This window comes from Melanotaenia boesemani, chromosome 3, assembly GCF_017639745.1.
Source record: "Melanotaenia boesemani isolate fMelBoe1 chromosome 3, fMelBoe1.pri, whole genome shotgun sequence".
In the NCBI taxonomy this organism is placed as follows: domain Eukaryota; kingdom Metazoa; phylum Chordata; class Actinopteri; order Atheriniformes; family Melanotaeniidae; genus Melanotaenia; species Melanotaenia boesemani.
Genome location: NC_055684.1, coordinates 28671190 through 28685794, shown reverse-complemented (window position 1 = coordinate 28685794; position 14605 = coordinate 28671190). Strand labels below are relative to the sequence as shown.

The 14605-nt window shown below is 36.8% G+C and overlaps 1 protein-coding gene across 3 annotated transcripts; it reads right to left on the bottom strand.

Annotated features, from left to right (window-relative positions):
• Positions 1-1102: 1102 nt before the first annotated feature.
• On the bottom strand, positions 1103-14493 carry LOC121637136 (WD repeat-containing protein 82-like). Of its 3 annotated transcripts, XM_041981092.1 has the most exons (17): positions 13901-14493; positions 13657-13757; positions 13469-13535; positions 12963-13062; positions 12300-12416; positions 12036-12191; positions 11880-11949; positions 11659-11801; positions 8191-8364; positions 6938-7033; positions 6745-6849; positions 6637-6651; positions 6500-6541; positions 6284-6409; positions 5978-6128; positions 2016-2137; positions 1302-1906 (listed from the first exon to the last, which is right to left on the bottom strand). In XM_041981092.1, exons 1-17 carry the CDS (start codon positions 14059-14061, stop codon positions 1739-1741), a joined length of 1914 nt encoding a protein of 637 aa, XP_041837026.1. In that variant the 5' UTR covers positions 14062-14493; the 3' UTR covers positions 1302-1738. The 3 variants fall into 3 exon arrangements, with proteins under 3 accessions (XP_041837024.1, XP_041837026.1, XP_041837025.1); XM_041981090.1 differs by lacking the exons at positions 11659-11801; positions 11880-11949; positions 12036-12191; ... (3 more) ...; positions 13657-13757; positions 13901-14493 and adding exons at positions 8458-8535; positions 9289-9387 and having other exon boundaries at positions 1103-1906; positions 8191-8369; XM_041981091.1 differs by lacking the exons at positions 1302-1906; positions 2016-2137; positions 5978-6128; ... (4 more) ...; positions 6938-7033; positions 8191-8364 and adding an exon at positions 10788-11168 and having other exon boundaries at positions 13901-14450.
• Positions 14494-14605: the final 112 nt, after the last annotated feature.

Below are 14605 nucleotides of genomic sequence, written 5' to 3'. Positions count from 1 at the left end.
TTTTTGCCCATAGAGCAGCTGTCAGCAAGCTGAATTTCGGTTGACGTATTAAGCACATCTGTAGCATCAATAACTTCATAATTTAATATGTTTTATCATTAGCATGCATTTTTTAATTAAATTACTGTCATGGTGTTTATATATTAAAATTTTAAACTTCACGTCGAGCTAAATAAATCACTGTTCATCTTGAATATGCATTTTCGGTCGCAAATGTTATTTTATTTTAACTACAAGGCTGAAAATTAAAAGCACTAGGCAACTTCCGGTAAAGCTAATTTATGTTTGTCAATTGACGCAGCCAACAGCAGCCGTGTCTTTTGCTACATTCATGTTCAATGAAAAAATAAACCAACACACGCACACACAAACAAATAAACGGTAAATAATTTACACAGTGAAATGCTTGAGTTATTTGACTTTAGGTCTACAAGTGACACGTTGAAACCACGCACTTAAATTATGTTAGTTAAAAAAATACATTATCAAATAATTATTTCCTTTTCTAATTCCTTCTGGTGAAAAAAACCTCATCCAGTCATTGTTATATTACGTTGTTATAAAATAAATCTTTTTGATGCGTAAATTTGTTTTCTTGGAAAATAACTTATCTGAAATCAGTATGTCCTCAAAGATTCATCATAGCCCAGCCTGTACTGAGATAATGACCACTTCAAATGCTGCTATTCAACTCTGAACCTTGTTTCCAAGAAAAAATGTTCACATCAACTGTGTTTCCCGTGAGGCCTGAAAGCAGCAGCACGCACAGGCTTCTGAGTAGAGCGCCTTCTTGGAAAACACACACAACCCCATGACCCCTGCTGCTGCTGCCTGCTTGCCTGCATGACTCTGGGATATCAGTCACACATGCATTTAAAGAGGTGGAAATGAGGGAACACACGCAAACAAATACAGAAAATATTTTATTGTAGAACCAACAGATTTTTAGCTGAATGTAGTCATACCCTGATCAGGTGGCTGCTGAAGGCATGCTGCAAAAGGTTTGTTTGGATTTCACAAAGAGAGAAAACTGTCTGCCCAGCATAGGTGTTAAAAGTCTGTGGACTAACAGGGACTGCGTTAGGTTTAGAAAATATTATTGATAATCCACCCTAAAGCAGAAATTTCACAGCAATTTCTTAGTGATCTTTATCAGCTAAATCCATAATGAATGCAGCACTAAAAAAAGCAGCAGACAAAGGCAAGAGAAAACAATGAGGGTGGGGAGAAGTTCCATTCATCTATCATCCAGCCATTTTCTATTCCCAGCCCATCAAGTTAGCATTTAGAAATTTATTCAGAAAAAATAAATCCATGTAATACAAAAGCGACACATGCTACAGGACAGGGAAAACCTCAAAACCGCAAATATAAAACATGCACTTTAAGGACAGACTTAACAGCTGTATGGCTGTTAGTGTACAGCAACTTGTAGTGTTTTCCTTGGTTGAATCTCTTTATAGATTTCTAAAACTTTTGGCTGAACATGTAAATATGCAATGACTGGTTCACTGGTAGATCAGAAAAGTTTAAGACTTTCAAAAAGACAACAAAATCTTATCTGCATCACTATGCTGAATTCTGCTTTATGGTGGATCTGTATTTTTTTCTAGTTTTCAGTGTGAAATATATGTCCACATGTAAAAACAAAGAAGCAGCGACTAGAAGCTAAACAGTCAAATAACAAGCCAGTTTCAAATATCATGACATTCATTTTTGTAGTAGGTCTGTGTGATGTCTAATTTTCTTCCCCATTCTCTCCCGCTCCCTTTATGAGGCGTTTGTTGCCCCTCTTCCCTCCTGGTCCACGCGGCTTAGCAAAGACCTGCTTTAAGGTGTGCTCCATTGGATGGACCTCTTCATACAAAAAGTCTTCTGTCAGACCATCACCGCTGTCAATCTCCATCTGTGCAGGATAGCGATTGATTATTATATGTTCATTATGAGGCCACTGATTAAAATGAACCTGCTGCTTTTACACCAGTCTCTTTGTAGACAGTTTGGGCAACCTGTACCTTCTTGATGACTTCCAGTTGGTAGTCTCTTTCCACCTCATCCAGTAACCTATTCTTACAGCTGGAGTACAACATCCGCTCCTTGATACTACAGGTGTAGCCAGGCATTGAATAGAGGAACACTGAAAAAGACATGAAATTATTGAAATGACGTTTGCTACCTCACTGGATTAGATATATTAACTGTATAATTACTGCACTTGCTAAGGCTCTTTGAACACAGACATAATCAGTAAGACATCTACGAACTGAGTGGGACAAGCAGATCATGTGAGAACCTCTAAATCACTACAAGAAGACCAACCGACAATCAGGACTGACTCACATTTAGTTCAAAAACATGAAAGCCTCATTATTCACATTAGTCAAAGTTGAACACAGATTTAGTTTAGCTGCTTGTTCAACCTGATATTTTCAGTTTAGTAAAAACAGAGTTTCACTTTGATTGTTTCTGTTCCGTCTGTAAATATGCTTTAATGAGGACTAAATGCATGGTGTTGCAAACTGATTTGATTTGGTTAAGACAATTACGATTCAGTGTAATTTGCTGCTGATATTCATTCATAACTGTAATAAACATCCTAAATGTAGAATGATTTTAATGCATGTTTGGAGTCATTCTGAATAATTGGCCGGTGTGAGTCCAATATTCACTCTTAACTCTGTTTAGCTAATTCACAGAAGACATTTGTTTATCTATCTTTTAGATGCCAGACATGAATAATTAGGAACACTTGGAGAACGCAGACCTCCCCCAAACCATAGGTCACTGAGAAAATCCTCAAAAGACCCAACAGCCCACCCAGTACCCCCTTTATATTTATATTCTGGATTGCCATGATCCAGCTTAAACAATGTCGGATTATAACATCTACCATGATGTCATGATGTTTGTTTGTTTGTTTTCTTTTGATTTTTTTTTGCCAATAATTCTGGGCATTATCTGTTGAGTTAGAAGTTTTAATGGCAAAATTAGCCCAATAGTAAAGAACCCTTTAAAAATTCCTGGGGTGATCCGGATCACCCCCAAAACGTAATCACTTGTTCCTTATTCCTTTATTCCTGAAAATTGAATCAAAATCCATCCATAACTTTTTGAGGTATGTCGCTCAGAGACCTAAAAACCAACCAACGCCACATAACAAGTCATAGCCTAATAAAAACATGAACAGAAGCAGAAGAATGGAGGCAGAATAAGCTTTGGCTATGCTCCAACAAATGAATAAGGAAGACTCAGATGGGGAAGAAATGATCAGCTTCTCTTACTACAATAGGGCCAAGTTAGGAATAGACATCTTTGACAAGATGCTTTTTTTTTATTTTTATTTTTTTATGGTGTTTTGGAGATTGCTGCACTGAATGCATGGGTCCTTTATTGGAGCGGCATCAATGCCAGAAAATCCCCTGTCGTTCATTATTGAGCAATTATTGATACAATAAATCAATATCAGCTGACATCTAGCACTCTGTTTCATAACTTTAGCATTATATGATCCATCTGCAGCTGGGACACCCTCTCAGTTACTGCATCCACACCAAACAGTAAACAGTCATCTGTGATTGTGTGATTTTTCAGCCAAAAGAGTGACATCCCGAAGATCTTGTACAGTTTCCAGTTGAAAGTCAGCCATTTCTTCTGGGGTTCTACCTGTTTAAAACCTGTATTTCTCCCCCGAAACCACAGAGCAAGACAGAGCCAGGCAGGCAGCTCGAGTACGCAATCATCCCTGCACTAATGGTGACCTGCTCAGTGTTGATTGACCAAAAGGCGAGCATCTTCCCCCAAGGACACACCTTGAAAGGCTGCCCCCCTCATTTACATAATGATGCAGGAATGCGTGTAAAAAGGAAACAGAGAAATGTAAAAAGGAAACTCAGAAATAAATATTACTGGAAAAATAAATAGAGGAAGAAAATGCAAGACTGGAAATAATGAGGACGTAAATATGACTTTGAATAAAAAAGTGTCAGTAAATAAACGAATAAATGCAATGTTAGATGAAAATATAATACATAAATAATTAAAACTTTGGGGATAAGAAAATGTAAAAGGAAAGTAACACAGAAATAAATACAGGCATAAAAATAGTGGAGGAAATAAAAAAAAATCAAATAGATAAATGAGTTGAACTGAAAATGAGAAAAAAGTAAATAAATAGGAATATTAACCCAAAGTTAAAATAAAACTGTTGAAATTTACAAAATAAATATAAATGTATGTCATGTTGTAGGTTTCTTAACGGAAAACTATTTTTACATTTTTATGTATAATTTATTGGCATATCAATTTGTTTATTGAGCCATTTTTATATTTCTGTATTTATTTTTAATTTAGGCACTTTTGGTCCTCCACATAAACTTAACCTCCCCTGGTCTAGTGGAATCAGTAGCGCCTCTGCAGTCCTGCCTATACGGAGAAAATAAACTGAAACATGAAAAAAAACCACACATCTGAGGGGAACATCAGAGTTGAGCAGTAATTCACAGTGTGCGCCTTTGTGAGACATCCTTTCACTTCAAACCATCATTTAATTCATTTTGAATACCCATAAAAATACTGGTTTGTCAGGCTTTGAGCTGTGGGTTGCCACCCTGACAAAGACATGAGGTTATGGGGAACACTGAGACTAACGTCTTAAGAAAAGCTTCTTTTTAAAGTAAGTAATGCGTGCGTAATAAATGTGGAACAAATTAGTCTCTGACATTTAAAAGCATAACAGCAGTGTTATATAATGGCACTTACAAAAAATGCAAAATTGGAGTATTTTGAAATGTAGCTGTAGGAAAATATTGCACTTTTTACTTCAGTACAGCTTTAGTTACATGTTACTTCACATGTCACTATATAACCATTCAAAATGTTAGGATTCTATAAATTGTTGTATAATGATTAGTTAAAAATTGGAGTGTAGAGGGTGAAACACTGGCTTGATAAGAGCATTTTATATCGGTTTTGATTTAGTTTATTTGTATGTTTGTTCAGAATAATTAGGAGGAAAAAAACTGCCTACAGGCACTTCAAAAGGGCAGTGCTACAGGTTAAAAACAGCAGATTGGATATCTGTGCCGTCTTCCATCAAGCTAATGGGCAGCACTGAAACACTTTCATGGACACGTACAGGAGATGCTTTAATTTTTTCATTTACCAAATCAGACGACTTAGAACTTACACAGTTTTAAAGTATATGCATTAGAAATTAGAGAAGCATGCAAGTATTCACTCCTCTCTGGGTGTTTTTTCTTTGCTTTTGCATTACAACTTGTAATTTAAATGGATTGTTTGGATGATTTATACACAAATTTTATGGAAAATATTCTAAATTGGTTCAGTGAAATGGGAATAAAAAAACCTGAATTTTCAAAAATAACCCACATAACTAAATAATAATAAATTTGAACCCTTTATTGCTCCACTCTAATGCCTGGTAGAGCAAAAATCTTCAGTGACTACAATGAAACCGAAATTTGTGAATGTAAAGCATTTAGTTTAGCTATGTGCTGATAGTAAATATGTTATTCCATTACTATTTCAAGTATGGATTATTAACTTGAAACAGTTAATATATTCTTTAGTATATTATAACAAAAACATTTGTTACCATTATTGTTCCAAGGAGATAAAAAAAATACAAAAATTCAAATGGATCTTGCAGCTATTACAGTATGATCAATCCAAAAAATAAATAAAAAAAATAATAAATCCATAAGCTTTTGGATTTTCCCTTCTTTTGCTTGTTGAGGAATGTTAAATGTTAAAGTAATAATTGTAAAACAGTGTGGTTACTGTATTAAATTAATTAGTAGCGTCTCAATTCTATTTACACAATGCAACTAAAAGAACATTTAAAATAGTATAAAGAATTTTCCTTTAATGCAGTATTTAGTGCTGTGTTAATACTTTTCTTCATGAAACCCTACACACACTTCTTTCACTCCTTAAATAAAAATGACAGAATACTGACCGAGCGCCTCCTGCAGCTGGCCTTGATGGGAATGTTTGAAAACGAAGAAGTGGTATCTGGGGGAATCTGTGGGAATCCTGAATGGAAGCTCGTGAATTTCTGTTGGTTTGGTGTGAACCAGCTCAATGGTCTCTTTCTCTACATCCAGCCTCTGCAACAAAACAACACACATAAGCAAGCTTAGTTCATGTACAGCCAATTTCACGTTACACTGACAAAAACTAATCTTTACAGCTTGTTTGCTGAAAGTTTGTCACACTATTGCAGATGGTGGAATGAGCAGTGCAGGCTTCTGCCAGGGCTCACCAGCTGTATGTAGTTGAGGCGCTTCTGCTTGAGCTGCTGTAAAGCTCGTTTGGCCTCTTCTTGTAAAGGAAATGCAAGACCCTGAAGAGTGTGTGCCCTCTTGTCTAAGCCGAACTCCATTGTGACCTGAAGAAAAAGCATAGACAAAGTTCTCTGATGGTTTCTCTTATAAAATGGCAAAACATACTTCATGTGTTTGTCCATGAATGAACCAACCTTCGCTCGTCCTGTTGGAGTGCTAATCCGTCTACGTTCATCCTGAAAACATAAGGGGCTATTAAAAAAAAAAAAAAATCCATTTCTTTCTTCTCAAACACACTTGAATACTTTAATAAGAAAGAAAATAAACATACCCAAACAACTCTTTCCTGCAGGAAGAACATTTGAAGCACAAAGGATGAGCACACAAATAAGAAGTTACATGATCATATTCAGACAACCTGCATCTATTTTTTGTGTACCTCTGTAACTTTGATTCGTTGTAGCTCCTGCTCAGCTGCTGTGAGTGGAGCCGGCAAGGAGGAGGAAGACTTATGGTGCAGGTAACCCTGGAAGCACAGGTCGTCCTGCAAACAGAGGCAAAGCAGCAGATTAACAGTTTAGCACCTGCAGAAGAAAACTGATTGATCAGTAATCTCACAAGACGGATTTTACCTCAACTGTACCAAATATTTCGTCTTTGATGTGGCCTCCTCCAAACTCTTTCTTCAGTGTGGCACGGGTCGCAGCATACATCATCTTCTGCCTCACCTAAAGAATACAAGGACACACAGGACAAATTCATGAACTTTACCCACAATGTTCACCACCAGGGACTTTGCTTTGGCTGTTTGTAATGGTCTGAGAGAGAGCTGTTACTTCACTTGAAGGTTGGAGCAGTTTGTGAGTGGAGTCTGATTGTTTACACAAGTATCTGCTGACAAGTGGAAAGTTTCTGTCCAGTCATTGTAAAGTTCAATCTAAAATCTTTACATGCAAATATGATAATCAATCTCCTGTCGTGGGGTTGGAAGACATCTTATAAATAAAAATAAACTAACGATTTATCTAATGATTTATCTAATAATTGATCGAATGATTTTCCTTTAGTTTAAGCTGTTTCTGATTGGTTTTATTTATTTAATGCAGAAAGTCCAAATTTAAGTGCGTTTCATACAAGTATCAAACTCTTCAGTTTTTGCTCTCATCTAAATTCTGAAGCTTTTCAGTGTGGTTTATTTACATCTCATTCATAGCATTATTTCATTTTTGAAAGATAAATAAAAAGGATTTCACATGACAGTACCAACTCTCTTGAACTAAAGGTCAGATAAATATTAGTTTTAGAAATAACTTCACTAAGTGGCTCTTTATTTGTTAGCAAAGTTAGCTCAATTGCAAAGTCTTATTTCGTAACAGCGGCTAAATAAGAATATGGCTGAAAAGGAGCTCTGATTCTGTGTCTCTGTTACGAAATCATGGCACAGACATTTCATTAAGACTTCAGGAAACTTTCAATTTGTGTAAATGGTATAACTGTCTTTTGAAAAAAAAATAGAATCAGGAATTTTACGAAACTGTGCAATATTAATAGTCAGCTAAAGAAATTTCATGGTGATTTGTTAAATACTTGCCATTTATCAGATGCTGTGCCTTGAGTATTGCAACTACTAACCAGACATGATGTTTGCGTTCCTGCAAGTGTAATATTATATGACATACTCTTCAAATCTTAATTTCTGTTTTATTAAAAGTAAGTCAGCTAATTAGAAAAAAAAAAAACTCCAAGTAATCTGTGCTGGTGTGTAGTATTAACAGTGATTTATCTAGCTAGGTTATTTCATTTGGTTGCTGCTTTCTTATTTAAATGTATAACTGTTTACTCCTGGGTGAAGGAGAAACTGACTGATCAGCATCTGCAGACATACAGGTGATTGGTCAGGTGACCAAGCGATGAAGATCCACTCGTGTCCCTGTGCATTCTGGGAGTCCAGACGATAGAGGATATAACAAGGCTGCTGAGGCGTGAGCAGGGGAAGCAGGTAGTGATCGTAATCCTTGTCCCAGCTCTGTGCTGGCTCTCTACATGAATCTAGCACCAACTCCTCTGGAAAGAAAACAGCATTTAGAACAAAACAGGTGATGGTGAAACATCTGTCAGATGCTTCTGAATGCAACATGCGTGTCATGTTTACCATTTCTGATGATAATCTTCATTATTCTGATGGAACCTCCTCTAGCTCTTGCCAGGAACTCTTTTAGCTCAGATGTAGCTGCAGTAACCAGATATAACGCAGACAAAGTCAAAACTGAGGATGGGCAGTTAAGAGATAGAGAGTTAGGTAAGTAAGAACCTGTGACTCCACTTCAGAGCAAAAATTTGATCCTCTGCCAGCTATTCACACCATTGCCTAAACTGACTCAAAGAGCAGATATGTACACCATTGTTTCATTCATACATGAGTTTGAGTCACAAAACAGCTTAATTCCATCATTTCCAAAACCTATTTCCAAGTACTTATTTGCAAAAAAAGCACCAATTTATCATACTCCATTCTGTCTCGCTGTGGTTACCAAACACAGCGGCCTCATAAATGATGTAAGATCAGGTAAGAAAGGTGAGAGAGGTTCGCTTCCGTCAACCAGCCCCCCCAACGCTCCAGTTACCAAGTTCCATAACATGCATACCTATACAACACTATTTAACTATTTCTGAATGAACGTGGGAGCAGTTAATCACAGTCACTGAAATTACTGCAGCAGCGGAGGCATTTTTAGCTTAGTCAGTGTGAAACAGGCTGCAAATTTCATGAAATTATTAACTTTTTTTTTTTAATTTAGAGTTATTAAAAATTAAGCATTGCAAATAAAGTAAATTATGTTTAGTGACCACCACAGAAGAAGAAGAAAAAAAAAAAGACCATCATTGAAACTGAGAGGATGTGTTGCTACAATGGTGCTACTCAGAAACTATGAAAGAATTACAAAAAACACTTTAGTTTTTCTTCATTTAATTACAGACTTACCACTGATTCCAGTTTGATGTGACATCTTTTGGCAGTCAGTGTTCACAGCTTCCCGTTCCTGTCATGCAAGATGGACCACGTCAAAGTCTCTGTGTCCTCGCTCCGCAGGTAGGCTGCCTCTCCTCTGATGGCCAACAGACGAACCCAAGCACACAAGTGACATAAACGCCTCAAGGGTACTCGGTTGCTTCCGAACACTTGAAATACAATCTGCGGAACTGTGGCTGATGAGTAATAACGTGCCTGTCAGTGGATATGCCACCCCAACCACTGATCTAAAACTTCTTTGTGTATCGATGACCGCAACTTTAATAATCTTGGTGTGGAGAAACCTCCAGAAGGTCAAACGCTGTCCTGTGCTGTGCTCTGTGCAAGCCAGCACACAGATCCACCGATCACAATACCAGTGGGAAATGCAGTGTCTCCAGATGCAGTTGATGAGCCACATAAAATGACCTTTTATCTCCCATTCACATAGATTGACCGATCAACTTGGGCAGACACAACTACATGATCTCAAATTCCAGCCACCTGGTCACAGAAATGTGACACCAAGCAAGAATCTGACCGCTACATTTCAATATCGTTCCCTCTTCCCAGGTTCATGTGGTCAGTATTACTTGTGCCTTTGATCAGTGAATAAGTGAACTGAGAGAAGAGAGAATGGAGAGGTACATCATGCAACTCTTTACATCCTACCTTAAAAGAATATTCAATTTTCTTATGATGAGAAACACTACTACCCATTAAATGTGATGTAGAGAACTTGAAAAGTAAACTTTAAATGACCTCTACACAGAAATAAAAACGTTAGTAGCAACAGATGGTCAAAAGAAGGAATGACTATTTCCATTTAAGTGAGAAAAACATTGAAGTTCTAAATGCTTAAACAGTCACATTATTTCAAGTGTTTGTCCCTCCACACGTCTTTCTTGTGCACACACACTGAGTGAGAGAAAGATAAGTGTGTACCTGTGAGGTTACCTGTGATGGGATCATTCATTATTCACTCACTGGTGAGTACAAAAACCCAAGCATCTATACATTATTCAACATGGCTCCCACCCCTCTCCTCTACTTCAGGAAGACACACTTTGTGTACACACACAAAAACACTGTTAATCCAACTAAGTAAAGTTGCCTGCATTTCTCTCATGCTATGAACTTTGGTTTGAATCTGTTATGTCAAGACAGTAATTCTCACTCATACTCATTTAAAAACAGAGAAAAGGATGTTTACATCCTATGATTTAATGTGTAATTATTCAAAAATAAAAGTTCATACATTAGTCAACAAAATGTATTGACAACTAATAAAAATTAATTTTTTACCATATTAAATACAGAAAATGACCAAAAAGTCCTCGTTAAAGCTTATTAGCTGTGACAGCTTTTCTTTTTTGTCCTGTAGAAGCAAACTGAATATTTCTAGATTTTGAGCTGTTGAAGGCAGATGAACGATAAAAGTAATAATGGAAAACAGGAAAACGTTGTTTAGAAAAAAACACTGTTTATTGTCACATATTTTAACAATAAATACACTAATCAGTTATAACAGAAAAAAATAGGGTAGAAATGTTTACTACATGCACCATAAAAACAACTTTTTATAGATATGTGGCATTTTGTTCAGCTAATACTGAATCAAGTCTTTCAAAAGCATCACAATACAATTGTAAAAACATTAATATAAAATCTAAAAAAAACACAAACAAAAAAAAAACCAAAAAAACAAAACACAATTTTGTTCTCAAGCACCATCTCCAGGGTCATGAATATGCCAAAAAGGAAGACCTGACACAAAGAAATCCCACTTCAATGTGTGACGGTAAAACACTGAAGTCCCTCTATAAGTCATCAACACATGGGAGCCAAAATGTCTGTTGAGAAAACAGGTGAAAAAAAAAAAGATTAGTACAAAAATAGAAACACTCAGAGGCTGCAGACCTCCACCAAGCATTGTATTGTATTGTTTTTTGTTTTTTTTGCCAAAGATTGTGGGCATTATTTTTGAGTTAGAAACTCAAAAGGGCAAAATGATCCCCATCCCCCCAGAGTAAAGAATCCTTTAAAAAGATAATAATCCTTAAACCTAATTACTTGTTCCTTTATTCAATTTTTTTAAGTTTAATCAAAATCCATCCATAATTTGAAATTTATTTAATGGAAAACCTCTTGAGATGCAACATCTTGTTTTCAAGGGGGTCCATAAAACAAAACAAACACCACACATAACTTTTTGAGTTATGTTGCTAACAGACAGACAAACCAACACCTCTGAATACATGACCTCTGCCTTGGTGGCGTTAAATATAGGCACTTTATCTAGAAGCATGTCAATGAAAAAATCACGTGATATTTTCCTCTCACCATGTTTGTGCAGGCGCTGGCAAATGTCAGGTATCTGGGGTTAAACTGCAATGTGTTAATGGGTCCTGGATGTTTCCCATCCAGGACAGCCACTTTCATCCCACTTTCTGTGCTCCAAACATGAACACGCCCATCCTCTGAACCTGCACGAGATAGGCTTTTTACACAGTTTCACTTTTACAGGAATGAGATTTAAACATAGAGTTAAAGTACTGTCTTACCAATCATGACAAACTTGGAGTCTGGAGTGAAGCAAGCCTCCAAGGAAATACCTTTGCTGTTGTTATAGCCCTTTTATGAACAGAGACATTTTTTTTAGTTAATTAAAGATATCCTACTAGGAGATAAACATGGAATTCAACATATTTGTGTCTTACTGAAAAAGTGTGCAGCACAGATCCACTGAAAGCATTCAGGATGCGAATGGCCCCTCCGTTGGTACAGATGAGAATCTGTTCCCCGTCATTACTGAATTTGAGTCCTGTCCAGTCACAGACTCGATTAAACCTGGTTTCAAAGCTGGAAAAGGGGCCCTATTAGCAAGAGGATGTAAGATATCATTAATTATAGTAATAGCTTTTTGAAGGTCAATTTGCACATTTCTACATACAAGCACAAACCCACAACACACTTCACTCTACCTTGTCAAAAGCACGCAAGTCATAAAGTTTAATAGTCTGAGACTCCACCCCTGCAGCAAATATCAGACCATCTGGGTCAAATGAACATACTGGTCTCCCCAGAGGATTAGTCAAACCCTGAAACACAAAAAAATACAAAAGAATGGGTGGGTTTCATAAAATGTAAAGAAAAGTGTCATATTTCTGCCTTCCTAATCGACAGGTTTGCACTTTTTTTTCATATCAGTATCTCCCTTTTCATTATACGGTTTCTGTATAGATGATTTTTGTTTTAGCTTTTGTTTGTTGGTCGAGTTCTGTGCCTGAATATATCCATCTATAGCTACTTACAGCAGGTTTGGGTGTCCTCAGTAGCCTTGGAACAGTAATGCTCTAGAGCAGGGCTACTCAGTTCAGTCCTATGCAGGTTTTCAGTGTCTCCTGCTTCAACACACCTGACTCAAATTAATAACTGTGCAGAATTTCATAGGCTGTTGTATCTATTTAATTTAAGTCAGGTTTGTTAGAGCAGGGATTTATTGAAAACCTGCAGGATTGCAGCCTTACGATCGAACTGAGTAGCCTTGCTCTAGAGCACTAAAGCTGTAATTGCACATTTGAGTAAGTGCTGACACAGAACAGAGGAAGTGTCATTTTCAGGCCAGTTTTACAGACACTACTCACCTGACAGTTGGGAGAGCGCAAATCCCAGATCCGGATCGTCTTATCCAGCGAGCTGGAGATGAAAGTATGGTCCACTGGAGACATGGAGAGGGCAGTAACCCTGTTACACAAACGAAGTCACTTTAACCATAGAGGAGTGAGTTGTCAGAAACTAAAAAAAAAACATCTTAAAAATACAACTTTGAGTATCTGTAAAACATTTGTGTATGCGGCAATATTTATTCCCACTCTTGGGAGCCTATTATATTAAGAACTGCAAAAATTTACTGAGGAAGATCTAAAGCTAAAACAAGCTGTTGCTTCTTGGTTTAGTGAGCCACAAGGCTTCACATATTTACAGTACATAAATGCTCCACTATAAAAGTCCATTGTGTGTTCACAGTTGTCGACATTCCTTAATGCAGTGTATGTACTTTGCAGTAATCACAGTTTCAGTTAGATCCATAATCATTACTGCACATTTTACTCTTCAGTTTGATTGAGGTTTGTCTTTGTGCTTCACCCACCTTGCAGTGTGCCCTGGAAAATATCTGATGAACTTGTTGTCAGTAAGTGACAGGTATCGGATGGTATCTGGGGACACAAATTAATTTTGCGTTCTGAAATGTGCAACATGTTTAATCTTAAAATATATATTTATATTGTGCGTTTAGCTCCTTGTGGTGACAGCTGATAGTCAGTACGAAGTTATTACCATCCAGTTTGTTGGAGCTGTAGACCACTGTGTTTGGATCTCCATGTGTGTAACGAATAAGGTCTACTCCATATTTTTTGCTGTACAGGGTCCTACTCGGCCTAAAGCAGCAAAGAAGATTAAGACAGAGTTTTTTTTTTTTTTTTTTTTTTAAGGTAGCTGAGTGAACATGGTACAAATATGTTTAAATAGACCAACAAATGCAAAGTTGTTCTATGCTATTTCATGTAATTGTAATACTTACTTGCCCTGCTGGATGTCGTATAACATAATGCAGTCATCGTCGCTGCTTGATATCGCACTTTCACCATTTGGACTGTAGTCCACACAGTTAACTTTCTCGGAATTGTTTCGATACGTCCTTGCTACTCTGAAACTCCGCAACACACTATCTGTGATATTCATAACTGCGTAATATTACTCAAAATAGAACTTACTATGTAAAAAAAATATTTTTAAACATTGTCATTGCCTCACTGATTGATCTCATGAAACTTGCCGACCATTAGATAAACATCCAGATAAACCTCATGATGGTCGTGGAGTGTTAGCAGCTAAGATTTTCATTAATTAAAAGCAAAAACCATGCTCTACATTAAAATATTATGTTATAACCTCGGAGAAAGTATAGAATGCTCGGTTTGTATCATATCGTCTACAAGGCGGGCGGTTCTCTAACGTTAACGTTACATTATGACGCTTAAATCGAATCGAGCAGTGCAGATACAAAAACTAGCACACTTCAAGTCAGGCAAACGGAAATTGCGACACTTGAAAGGAAATGGTTTGTTTTTGGTCTGATGCTGCCCAACACTTTTTATGTAGGAGAGTAATGGAGTAAATAAACATATAGAGAATTTAAAGACTGGAAGATATTTCACAATAAAAAAAACAAAAAAAACAAAAACAAAAAAACAATATATATATTTTTTATTTCTTTATCCTGAAC

What these genes read in the sequence shown, in the direction of transcription:
- LOC121637136 (XM_041981092.1), bottom strand. Translation starts at nt 14,061, where the DNA reads ATGAATATCACAGATAGTGTGTTGCGGAGTTTCAGAGTAGCAAGGACG. An exon ending in CTGTGCTGCACACTTTTTCA is followed by an intron (nt 11,950 to 12,035) that starts GTAAGACACAAA and finishes TGTTCATAAAAG; the next exon opens with GGCTATAACAACAGCAAAGG. An exon ending in CTCCAACAGGACGAGCGAAG is followed by an intron (nt 6,410 to 6,499) that starts GTTGGTTCATTC and finishes CTTTTTCTTCAG; the next exon opens with GTCACAATGGAGTTCGGCTT.